Here is a 12808-nt window from a genome sequence, read left to right as displayed (position 1 = left end):
GACTGTCTTCTGAGGCAGCCAGGAGGGGCCTCTCCCACACTGGGCAGAGCTTGAGCATAGGAGCCCTCAAATCCCGCCTACTCAGAGACACACTTCCTTCAACAAGGTCACGCCTATTCCAGCAAGGCCACCCCTCCAAACGGTGCCACTTCCTATGGGCCAAGCCTATTAAAACCACCACAGAGCCCAAGATCCCTATGAGTTTCAAGAGGCCAGAGTGCATGAAGCATAGGGGTGGGGGATGGCTCAATGGAAGAGAACTTGTCCTTGAAAGGGACCCAAGCTGTTTCCAGTATCTACATGGAGGTCACGACATTCTGTAACTTCAAACCCAGGAGATCTGATGCCTTCTTCAGAACCCCCCCCCAACACACACCCATGCATGTGTGTATGTATGCATGTATATGTGGGCAAAACATACATAAAAAACTTTTTAAAAATCTTAAAGTCAAAGCATTTACTGAAACTCTTACAGAGGGTTTTTTTTAATTGTGTACACATGAGACAATACCAGGAATAAAAAGCATCTTCTGCATACTTAATGGCAGACACAGCACTAACTGGTTTGTATGCAATCACAGCTCATCATGTGTCAGCCCTTCCAAGCAGGTTTTCACCAATTCTCTTACTAGTTCTAGGCCAGTGTGTTTCTACCCTTAAGGCAGGAGAAGTTTCCTTCTGTGGGCCATGCCCTGCTTTGGTGGGTTAACTGGGCAAAGAACAGATTCAGAAACCATCAGGTGTGCCTGCAAACCGTCACCTTGGGTTTCAGGGACAATCAGAAGGAATAGGGCTGTGACACACAGTGCCCAGCCTACAACTTCAGCTAGTTGCTATATACCTGCTCCAAATAAGAGGGAGAGGGGGACAGAGAGAGAGGGAGAGAGGGGCAAGGGAATGGGAGAGGGTGAAGAGATGGGGGAGGGAGAGAGGGAAAGGGAGACAGAGACAGACAGGCAGACAGACAGACTGACTGACTGACCGACTGACTGAGAGATTCCGGTAGCCAAAAATCAGAGAATTCATGCTTCTCTTTGCAGGCTCTCTAGAGCCCGAGTGCAGCCTGGGGTACTACTAACTGGGCAGACATTCCTTGCCGTCTGAACTGGTTTCTAAGGGAACAAGCCAAGCCTGGCAGGTTTTCTTGCAGAGATCCTCCTAGTAAGGGAAAACATTATACTCCATGGATTTTTTTTTAAACAATAATCTTCATCTAAACCACTGGTCACTTCTTCCTCAGAGTTTACAACCATTTTCAAGGTGTCTCTAGACATTGGCAACTGCCCCCCACAAGAATGCTTGCAAGGATCCAGCTCGGTCCCCATCCCAGTGCTCTCACCAGGCTGCCACAGCCACAGTGCCCATCCGCAGCATCTGTGCTGGCCCAAAGATTCCTCCTGCCCTTCTCCAAAGTTATTCATTGCTGCTGGATACTGATTTACCCAGTGCGCCATTTGAAAGACATGATGGGGCAGAGTCTAAGGGCCGAGGTAAAGGGTTAGTGCTTGGTTGCCGACAGCAGGACTTTTTAGACTCTTAGGAATTACGGTGCACGTTGTGAGTTCACGCTGTGAGTCTTCCCAAGAGGGCTCAGGGTACACATTTTCTGCAGCTGTTTGGCATGGATCTTTAAAGCATTTCCTGTGGCCATGGAGCACAGTTCAGAAACACTGTTCCACAGAACCCCCAAGAACAAACCTACCGACCTCAGTAGCGACCTCCAGTCGCTATCCTTCCTCTGTGGCGTTAACCTGGCCCTTCTCTCATTCTGGCTCCCCCTAGGCTCTGGAACCAGAACAGACTTTCAGTTGCCTGTCTGTCTGTGATTGCCAGCCACTGTTTTCTCCTCAGTCTGCGAGGTCCCGTGGAATCTGACCACCTGATTCCAGCACACACCTAACGAGAGACGAGTGAATGAGGAGTGATCCTGTAGATCCTGCTGATACACACGTGGGAAGGTCTTAGGATTCTGCAAATATTGCATTTAGTCCTCAGTCCTCACAGGAGGCCATGGCCTAGGCGATAGCCGCTCTATTTTGCACTCAGGATCCCATAACCAGCCAAAGCCAGGATTTGAACCCACAGAAGCTGGTACCAGAGCTTAATTACTAACCGCTTTTTTTTTTAATGGCCTAAACTATTTTCCCTGTGTCTTAATAAATTCACAAATTTCATTTTGATTCTAGCAAGCGATGACACCATGATCTACATCTCTTACATTGAATTAGGTCTAACTTGGTAGGGTACTGAACAATTTCCTTGAAAAAAAATGTTTTCCAAATAGGCACCTAAATAAAAGGAAACCTGAGTTTTTCAGAATGTGTACATATATATTTGATGGCAAATCTATCCATATACCTCACAGTTCATGGGTTCAAACCCCTGGTCTACAAGCTGTTAACAAACATTCACTGTGCTCCATTGATCCATTCTCTTTTGCAGACTAAATGTTGCTGACTATTACCCTGGGAACAGCACATCTTCCTGACTATACTGAACACTGAGACCTCCCCCACCTCCGAAGAACAAGGCCAAGCTTGTTCTGGAGGGGCTCTTTCTTTATAGCTAGGTGACTGGCTCTGCTGTAGGCAGCAAAGTTACCTTCACCCCTTGTGGGGCAGGGCTGGGGATGTTAATCAAGGGCTGTCTCAGGTCATCTGAAAAATAGAATTGGAAACAATTTAGAGGCTGCCCCCTGAGATTCTGTTTGGCTCCTTTGTCAAGCTCAGTCTGTTCCCAAAGTCATTCCTCTCAAGCCATTTGCCAACAAGAAACATGGGGTACAGATGGGGACCCAGGACTCACTTGGGGTAACCAAGGTCAGGCTTCTGCCTTCCCTCCTGCCGCTGAATCACGAGGTCACAGGGAATGATGAATCGGTTCCACATAGCCTCATATACACCCCTTCCTAGACCCATTCTTCATACCCCTGTGCCCCAGCTTCTAGGTGGGGTTGCTCCTTGGAATCCACTAAAGTCTGCAGGGTCTCAGAAGGCAGAATGGGGCACGGCCTTGAATTCAGTTCTTCCTACCTTCAAAGTCCCCGATAATACCTGCGGTCTTCTGGGGCCACTGTTCTGTTGGATCCCCAATACTGCGTGAAGTGTGTGTAGTGGTGCACATCTGTAATCCTGGATTCGTAAAGTGAAGGTGATGGGAATCAGAAAGTTATTGTTAGCATTAGCTACATAGCTAGTTCAAGAATATGGGAGACACTTTTCCACAGCAGCACATATGAAAACACCAGTGCACTTGTATTTATGTTCTTTTATATATATATATATACATATATATGTATATATATACACACACACATATATATGAATATGAATGAGGCAGGTGCATGTGTGTGTCTGTTTGTATGTGTGTAGAGATAAGAACATTGGTTCAGATTCCTCAGAACCCTCCCTCCCAAGTCAGACATTGTGACAGAAGGGTTAACGAAGGAAAACTTCTAATTCGGGCAGGAGACGGGTCTCTAGCATTCACTTGGGTCTTTACAATTAGGCTGTATAGTCGTGGGCTGCTTCACGGAATAAACACATTCTGAAAAATACTGTTAGAGCATCTCATCATGGTATAAGCATCAGAGAGGGTACCTATTCACAGTGAGGAAACATAACATCACTAGGCAAAACAAACAAACAAACAAACAAAAAAAACCCAAACCCTCACAGGACCACCATGGTCCTGTGGCTCCTCGATGCCCAAACACTGCTGGGCAGCACACAACTGTGCTCACACACCAGGTGAGCTTCTGTCCCGAGGGAGGGCGAGTCAGGGAAAGCGTTATTGTTAGTGCCGAGAGGGGGCGTGTTGGGAGGGAGGCAGAGAGAAGCACTTTCACTTTTTACTTTGTAGATGTCCGTGTCATTTGAATTTCTAAACCCCTGTTCTTATTTATAGCTATTTTTGCCTCAGAGAAGTTAATCGATGAATTCAACCTCTAACATCTTTTGACTCTCTACTTGGCTTGGAACAATGGTATTCCGAATCACAGAGGGATCTGGGGCCCAACTTCCCATAGAACTGGCGAGTGCTCACCGGCTGCCTGCTGTACACTGGGCATAGGAGTGAGGCCTGGGAGGGCGAGGTTCTGCCGCTTTGGCGTGAATGGAACCCAGTCAAGAAGGAAAACAGGAAGTGGAAACCAAGGAAACTAATAACTGAGGAGAAATGACTACAGGGAAAGACTTCCTCAGACAAATGTCCCTAAAAGTTGGGTGGCGTTTGGGTGGCATTAAAAAGATGGGTGCGGGGTGGGGGGCTGTCTGCCATACCAATAAACATTTTCATTTGGTTCTGTACACCAAGATGCACCACATCACAGGACAGCTCAGTCCAATGACTTCGATTATGGGCAGATGAATCCTCACTGGGGAGATGTGAGGGGTCATCCCACTGTGTCCCCAGACTGGAGAAAAAAAATAAGTGTCCTCATGGGTAAAACCCAGTCATGGAAGAAATTATGTTACTAGATCAAAGCAGCTTCCCCATCTCCAAGTCAGCAAGGGACAGAACCATATGCCAAAGTCCAGACCACACCAACAGTGCCATGAGTCAGCGTGTGGAAAATCACATTCATGCCGCCGCCTCTTATAAAGGAAACAAATGCCCACCCCTCTCTCCAGCTGTAAACCGTGTCCCTCTGGTAGGTTTCTCCCCCAGGGGCCTCTGGAAAAGGTGTGAGGACAAAGAAGAACTGGGCGGGGAGGGGTTGGTGCAAGGTGTCCTTTTCTCCCCTTAGTCATCCCAAAAGATGGCTCCTTGTGCTCACCCAGTCAGGCAGAGGGTCTTGTGGGAGGTCAAAGGCCTCAAGGGCTGTGGGAACCAAAGCATGGAGCTTTTTTTTTCTTCTCAACGTTACATGTGAGAACCTGCCTGAGGCTGGACCGGGGTCAGAGCTCTGATAATGAGAAGCAAGTACTGGGAGGACCTGAGGGAAGACCACAGCCACCCCAGGCGTCTGACAGCAGTGCTCCAGGAGGCAACTCCCAGGAAAAAGGTCAGCTTTGGGCCAGTTACTACAACAGTACAAAATTTACAGGGTGTCAGAGCCTTGTCTTAAAAGCTGTTGATAACCGTTGATATGACAAGCCTAAATAATTTCAATTAAATGAAACTACCAAAATTGCAATAAATTGAGTTTGAGGATAAATCAAACACTGGAACTAGAATCGGTGTGGTCAGTTTTAACACAGTCTTCCATTTTCATTTACTTGAACGCTGTAGAAAAGCCGGTTGTTAAGGAACTGTGGAGTGCAGTTTCTCTGTTTCATAGCTGTGGTAGGTGCATGGACCCACTGGCTGCAGTGACGGGCAGTCCCAGAGGCTTAGGCGCCTTAGTGACTCTTGCACTAAGAGTCAGCTGATGCCTCCTCCCTCCATTCCACAAAGGATCCTCTGGCCTCATTCCCATCCCTTTCAAGGATCGCAGTGCAAGAGCCGTCTCATCTGCTCGCCTACAGGTCATGAGATCACTGGAGACGGGAGAGGAGAGGAGAGGAGAGGAGAGGAGAGGAGAGGAGAGGAGAGAGAGAGAGAGAGAGAGAGAGAGAGAGAGAGAGAGAGAGAGAGAGAGAGACAGAGACAGACAGAAAGAGAGACAGAGAGAGAGACAAAGAGACAGAGAGAGACAGAGAGACAGAAACAGAGACAGAGACAGAGACAGAGAGACAGAGGTGGGGAGACGCTGGCCTTTGGGGAGAAACAGCTCACAGTTGAACACTAGGAAGACCTAGGCATGCCTGACAGAACCTATGACTGACTTGAATGAACTGCGTGCCAGGTGTGGCTGTATGGAAGTTCCTGTTAAAGGAATCTTTCTGAGATTTTCTTTCAATGTGTGTGTGTGTGTGTGTGTGTGTGTTTGTGTGTGTGTGTGTGTGTGTATACACGACGCTCGCATATAGCATGTCCACATGGTCTAAAGTTCAAAGTTACTTGTAAAGATGAATACGGAACACATTCCCTTGCCTGTGCCCCCACTCCTCTAACAAGCAATGATATTTAGTAATTCGTTGTCAATATGACTTTCTTTCTTTCTGTTTGAATGGCAGGACTTTACCGCGCAGCCCTGGCTGGCCTGAATCCTGCATGGAAGAAGCCAGCTTCGAGCTTGCGGCACCTCCCTGCCTCTGTCTCCTGGCTCGCGGGTAAGACTTCTCCATAATACTAAAATGGTGCTATGCTTCAGTTGGAGACATCCAGCTCAGCCCTGAGCCGAGCCCTTGCTCGGGCGTCCTCAGAGTCCACAGAGCTGAGCCCGCAGACATGGATCTAAAGCCGTGGGCCCTGCTGAGCTGCTCTTCCTGTGGCAGCTTCAGTCTAATAATAATCCCAGGGAAACCGGATCAGTGTTTCCTAGAAACACACAGCAGACTGTAATCTGCCCCACACTGAACCACAGACAGACTTCTGCATACTCGGGATTACACGCACCCTCTCAGCCGGGATGCTATTCTAAACCACAAGCCCTGCGCGTCATGTCTGTGGTCAGCAGGGACCCTCAAGATAGCTGTTGGTTTCCCGTTCTCCCTCCACTGTGGTTGAAGGGATCAGTAGGAGAGCCGGAGGGACAGGCCCTCCGTCACAGCCTCCCCCAACGCCCCGCAGCCCCCACGGGCTCAGAGTATAGGCCGAAGATCAGAGACCACAGCGCAAACTGTGCGAAAGGCTGACTGGGTCCCTGCGTTGCTTTAGCTGTACAGCGTGCCGGAGACAGCTCGCAGCCCTCACCCGACTCTTGGCCAGGTCCCTGCTCATCCCTCTTCTCTACGTTGTTTCCCACTGAGTCACCACCCACAGAGCTGGCTGGCGCGTTTTCAACTCCTGGACTCCACCCAGGGCCCCTCCCAAACAACCCTACGGATTCCCACTCTCTGTGGGGCCCTGAAAAGCCACTGTGGACCCTAGTGTCTGGGAACCCTGGTTGCTTGCAATATTCTCTGAGGCCACAGCATATCCTAACCAAAGCAGTGGCGGAGAGCAGAACCCTCAGCCACCATGCTTTCCAGCCACCTGTCTACTTGGAATTTTGGACATGGAGACCGTGACATGTGGGTCCTCCTGACAGAGGGGGTTTTATTGCTAACCCAGGCTACAGTGAACGCACTTTCATGCTCTGTTCAAGCAGAATTAATTTTCTTCAGAGAAGTGGAAATTACTGGGGAGCCTATGAGAGAAAACAGAAGAGAAAGGACCCTCTGTGAGGCAGGTAGGCTACAGACAACACCTGTGTTCTGGAGACAGAGAGTTCTGGAAATAAACATGTGGCTTAATAGGCATTAAACTTGAAAATGCTCATTTCCAGAGCTAATATACAACAACTGCTTCCAAGGAAGACTTTGTCTAACTTAATGAACTGATGTTCACGCACAGTAGCCACTTGTATTCCCCAAGGGGTCACTTCCTCCTGTTGGTGGAATAGCTATACTGGCTAATTCAGTGTCACACACAGCAGGGGAGATGGGGTTCCTCCTCCTTTGTAAATCCGTCCTGGGCATTGGCTACACTCTTTCTAAAACCCTGTGATTTTGAGGTCACATTGAAAAAATATTCCTTTGTATTCTTGCTGCTGTCTGCAACCCGCTTTCATCTCACGGATTAAAGAGAGCTCAGGTTTCTGTGTTTTAATAAATGTGACCTAGATAATGGTAAACAGCCCATGCCATTTGTGATCTGTTACAGAGCATCTGAAGATGCCTTTTGAAATCCTGATTAGCACAGGACAGGGACTTGAAGTGCTCATGCTCAACTCCGGGAGTCTTGCAGTTAAAGACAACTTCTCTTGTCCACCTCTACCCTGCCTCCCTACCCAGGTACTTCTTCCCACCCCAGCCCACAGAATAAACTAACGCCTTTCACACAAACTGTAATTAGACGTCTTCCCAAGGCCCTTGTCCCTGTGGGAAGATCCTCCAGCTTCCAGAGATCTGCATCTTGGTGCAGCTTTTCTTTACCCTTCCTCCTGGCGTGGTACAGCTCTCTCTCCTGAGTCCTCCCATCTGCAGCAAAACATCCACCTTAAGGTTCCCTCTTGGAGGACGAGGGTGTGGCTCAGGGGGTAGGGTGCTCGCCTGTTGAGTGTAACGTTCCATTCCTAGTGTGGGACACTATCAGTGTCCCACAGCCATGCTCCCAAAATGGCCAGAGGAACATTGCACGCTGTGTAGCCTCTGCCACTGAACTGGGCCTCGTCAGGTCTCCAGTGACTCGTCCACTGCCTGAACCAATGTCATGCTTCTGGCCTCATCTTTTTCATACTCCTGACCCCTGCCACAGTGTCTGTGTATGTCTATCACGGCTATCCTTCTGCCTCACCGAACACCTCCATTCAGTTTCCTCAGCTCAGCTGTAGAGGCAGCTAAGGGTGTGGCTTCCCTCTCCCTACAAGCACCCAGAACTGAAATGTGCTGCTGTGCCCTGGACTGAAAGGAAACCAACACAAGGCCTCTGTGGCCTAGAGCAGCTCCAGAACAGACTATTTATGTGACTTCTCCCCATCCAAGGTGTTGTCGTAGAGGTCCCAAGACTAGCCCATTCAAACTTCCCTTTCTGAGCATTTGGAAGTTGAGGGAATGTGTCCTTGGGTTTGGTGGAGGTTGCTATCAGCAGACCTGTGTATGAAACTCTGTGTGTGTGTGTGTGTGTGTGTGTGTGTGTGTGTGTGTCCTTGTTTCAGTGTGTATCTGAGGTGATTACCGTGTCACTAATAGTTCTCTCACTGACCTCCATCGAGTACCACTTAATAAGCAGCTAGGTCTCATTTCTCCTGCCCCAGCCCCTGGCAGAGCTGTTTTCTTATGTTTGTAAATGTTGGTTCACAAAGTCTAGAATGGTCTTTCACACAACACTCTCCCAGCCTTCAGATCCCTTTCTCCAGGGCAAGTACTTCTTTTCATACATGTGCCTTCTGGGCTACATCCTGTTCTCCTAGGACCCAAACACGCTGAGGGCACTCTCCCTAGAAGCCACCAATGGAGGCCCTCGCCAGATTGTAGCTGCAGGTAAGGCTATGACTTCCCACCCAAGAGAGCAGCCCTCACAGTTGGCTTCACTCTTCCCGGTGGTGGCAAGAAGGTCAAGTAAGGGTTTTAAGCAGGGAGCTGTAACTTTAATTTTTCAAACCTTATTTTTAACGGTGGTTCCGAAACACTTTAACCTCCCTTGTAGCCCAGCACCCACCAGAGGTAATGGAAAAGAAAGGATATGGAGGAAGTGGACCTGTTTAGAAAGGTTCTTTGGAGCAACTGCCGTCCGTGTTGTCTGGAAATCAGGAGTTCATTTCACAGGTCAGCAGGCGGCAGCAGCTCTATCCATTCACGAACACCTCACGGATATACTAGTTCAGTAGAGTTGGGTTAGCAACAGTAGTGGCATAGCCGAGACAGCCAGGCCTCAGCCTCAGGTCCGGTCAGCAGGAGGGACAGCAGGAACACCAGAAGTCCTCAGCTGTGCCTCTCTCGGGGAAGTGAAGATCAGTGAAGATGTGAGACCCACACGTGTTGCGCCGCTAACTGCACCAGCAAGCCAAGCTCTGTCTTCATCAATCCGTGGGGTCCTGTTTATACCTTCCAAACATCACGTGTCCTCCACGTGCCTTGCCTCAGCACATGCATCCAATCAGAGTCCACAGAAGGGACAACAAACTGGAGAACACCACCAGAAGTTTTTTGGTGCATTTCTTTCTCTCTATGTGATCCTGACAAGTGCAGCTCAACTATGCAATGTAAGGCGGACCAGTACATGCATGCTGTTAGCAAAGAGTCCTTCATCACGTGTCCTTACACATGCTTGCTTTAGCAGAACATCCTTTCTCCTGCGTCTGCTTCAGCGAAACGTCCCTTTAGGAGTCTGCCTTAGCCTTTCGCACCTGTGTCCATTTTAACAAAACAGTCCTTCACGAGTTTGCCCCAGCAAAACACCATACAACCAACTTTCCAAAGAAGCCACTTCAGGAAGCCAGTCCAGGGACAGCTGAGGCTCTGGTAAGATGGACTTGGAGAGGTGAGAGTGCCCATGTCTGAGGCTGAGTCCTGTCCAACTCAGCCAGCCTGCTGGACACAGTCAGCCTTTGCCCTTCCTTGGGGAATAGCTTCCAGCCCTGTTTCTACCCCCACCAGCTCACAGCTTTGTGTTTCTTCCTGAAAGCGAGTCCTCCCCTTGGTAAGGACCTCTTGTGTTGGTTCCCATTGGCTGCCCTGCTCTGACGTGGATGAGGAGAGAACTCAGTGAGGAGTCTGGATAGCCGTTGCTGTTACAGTACCAAGATGGGGTTTCTCTCTAGCCCAGATTCCCTGGTGTGCACGCCTATGCCCCTGTAGATAAGCACTGTAGCTAGTGCCTGACCTCAAGGGTCCTGGCATTCTGGGGAGGCCTTGTCTGCACACAGAATGAAGGCAGTCATCTTCACACCATCAGTAGCACTCACTAGGCACAGCCACGTCAGATCCACTGCTAAGTACTTTCCAGAACCCCCCTAGAGGCACGTTTTGCTTTAGGGGTGTTTACAGCAGACAGAGAAGCTCGGAGAGGTTTGGACCTGCTCGTGCTTCTTTGTGGCAGGTTGGGCTGAGCATCCAAGGCCATTTCAAAGCTGGCGTCCCTAGGACACTCGAGGGGATGCACAGCAATGTGAACAAAGAGCGGGTGGAAAGGGAACACAGGAAGGGAGACTCCTGTGCTAAGAGGAAGGAGTGGAGAGAAAAGCCGGAAGTCCTTGGAAGCCTTGGTTCTGGTTAAGGCTTGGTCTAGAGAGAGCTTATAGGACGTGCTCAGGCAGACCACCTCTGTCACCAGTGCCAGAGTACTTTCCTTCTGCTGCCACCATGTCTGGTAGCCTCAGGCTACATCCTCAGGTCTCTTGGCTGAGAGCTTTGCTTTGAGCAAACTATACCTATAGTTTCCTGTGAAGTATGAAGCTCCTGGGATGCCTGGAGCTATCTTTATTCTCAGGGACAGGAAGTCCAAGGGATGTGTAACATATACCCCACTCCCCAAAGATCAACTGATGTATGGTTGTGAGATTGAAGGCAGCTGATGTTGACAGATGCAAGCTCTGTCCTTCACCTCAAGCGACACCATCTCTCAGGTGTCATTTCTTCTCTAAAGCTCCTTCAGGGAGGCTGGTGCCAGACATCAGTGTAGATGGAGGCCTTGTTTAGGATGATTCCCCACAGTCTCTTCAATTGTGCCTGGGAGCCTCTCATTCATAATCCCTGGGGTTAAGGCCATGATACTCCATTCTAGCTCTGAGGAAAGCCAATTGGCTTCTGGTGATCTGACATGAAACCATCCTGAGACTCTGGGGGTCTTCCCCAGGTCAAAACCCCCATTCCATGAAGGGATTCTGGAGACTAGATAGCTCTGTACCCTGTGAAGAATGTGTCTTAGTCAGGGTTAGTATTGCTGCGATGAAACACTCAGAGCAAGTTGGAGAGGAAAGGGTTTATTCGGGATTGCACGTCCATAGATGTTCATTGCCAAAGGAAGTCAGAACCTGAACTCTAATGAGGCAGGAGCCTGGAGGCAGGAGCTGATGTAGAGACCATAGAAGGGTGCTGCCTGTTGGCTTGCTCCTCAGGGCTTGCTCAGCCTGCTTGTTTATAGAACCCAGGACCACCAGCCTAGGAATGGCTCCACCCACAATGGGCTGGCTCCACCCACAATGGGCTGGCTCCACCCACAATGGGCTGGGCCCTCCCCCATCAATCACTAAGAAAATGCTCTACAGGTTTGCCTGCAGTCCAATACTTCCAGTAATTTATTTATTCACTTTACATACAGATCGGAGACCCCTCGATAGCCCATCTTATGGAAGCATTTCCTTCCTTTTTTGACATTTGTGCTTTCCTTTAATAACTTGTTTCATAATTTTCTTTTATATTTAAATTCTTTTTTTCTTTCATATATTACATCCTGAGCAATGTTTCCCCTCCTCTTCTCCCAGCCGCTCCCCCAAACTTCTCAGCCCCTCCCATCCACTCCTCCTCCTCCCCTCCTCCTCCATTCCTTCAGGAAAGGGCAGGCCTTCTAGAGATAGCAATCAAACATGACCTATCAAGCTGCAATTGATAAGGCTAGGCACCTCCCCTCATATTAAGGTCCTCAGGGGAGGACAAGGGTCCCCACAGCAGGGAAAAGCATCAGAAGCAGTCCTGCCCCCTCTACTAGGAGTCCCACAAGACCACCAAGCTACACAGGCCCCTGCAGAGGGCCTCGGTTAGATCCATGCAGGCTCCCTGATTCCTGGAGGACCAGAACCAGAGGCCAGATGGTCCAGAGGCCTAAGATAGAACCAAACACACCCAGGAAAAATAAGTAAATTATTTCTAATGAGTATCACAGGAGTGTCATGATACTCATAGACAGGAGCCCGGCACAATCACCATCAGTGAGGCTCCATCAAGCCACTGATGGAAAAAGATGCAGAGACCCACAGCCAAACATTGGGCAGAACTCAGCGAACCCTGCGGAAGAGGGAGAAGGATTGTAGGAGCCAGAAGGGACAAGGACACCACAAGAAAACTCATAGGGGCTCGCTGAGACTGAACCAATGACGGGGGAGGGATTTCCTTAACTGAGGTTCCCTCCTCTCAGATGACTTTAGCTTCCGTTGACATAAAGTTGATCCAACCCAGGAGGTGATCGTGCACAGACTTGGTGACAGTCTGTGGAAAAGACTCCACCGTGAGTGTCTGCTCACCCCATACCACCCACAGCAAGGGTGGACTGAAGCCACTGAGCAGAGGGAGCTGAGCTCCTGAAGGACAGGGCATGATGGAGGGGACATTCAGGACCCAGAGGA

General features: G+C 49.4%; 1 protein-coding gene across 3 annotated transcripts in view; it reads left to right on the top strand.

The window, feature by feature from the left end:
• Positions 1 to 12808, top strand: part of LOC120096689 (uncharacterized) — a 33344-nt gene that overhangs the window by 14809 nt on the left and 5727 nt on the right. Inside the window, exons 1-4 of one of the 3 annotated variants that reach the window (XR_015637169.1) lie at positions 4625 to 4651; positions 4875 to 5005; positions 6060 to 6155; positions 6703 to 7665. Coding sequence is in view for 2 of the 3 variants with exons in the window: in XM_087584597.1 (XP_087440723.1) it covers positions 4875 to 5005; positions 6060 to 6155; positions 6703 to 7055 (580 nt within the window). In the remaining variant the exon portion in view is untranslated. Of the gene's footprint in view, positions 1 to 4624; positions 4652 to 4874; positions 5006 to 6059; positions 6156 to 6702; positions 7666 to 12808 lie in introns of those variants that run through there. The other 2 variants (XM_087584597.1, XM_087584598.1) reach the window with 2 other exon arrangements.

This window comes from Rattus norvegicus, chromosome 14, assembly GCF_021556685.1.
Source record: "Rattus norvegicus strain SHRSP/BbbUtx chromosome 14, alternate assembly SHRSP_T2T, whole genome shotgun sequence".
Classification (NCBI taxonomy): Eukaryota; Metazoa; Chordata; class Mammalia; order Rodentia; family Muridae; genus Rattus; species Rattus norvegicus.
This window is presented reverse-complemented; position numbering and strand designations above follow the sequence as displayed.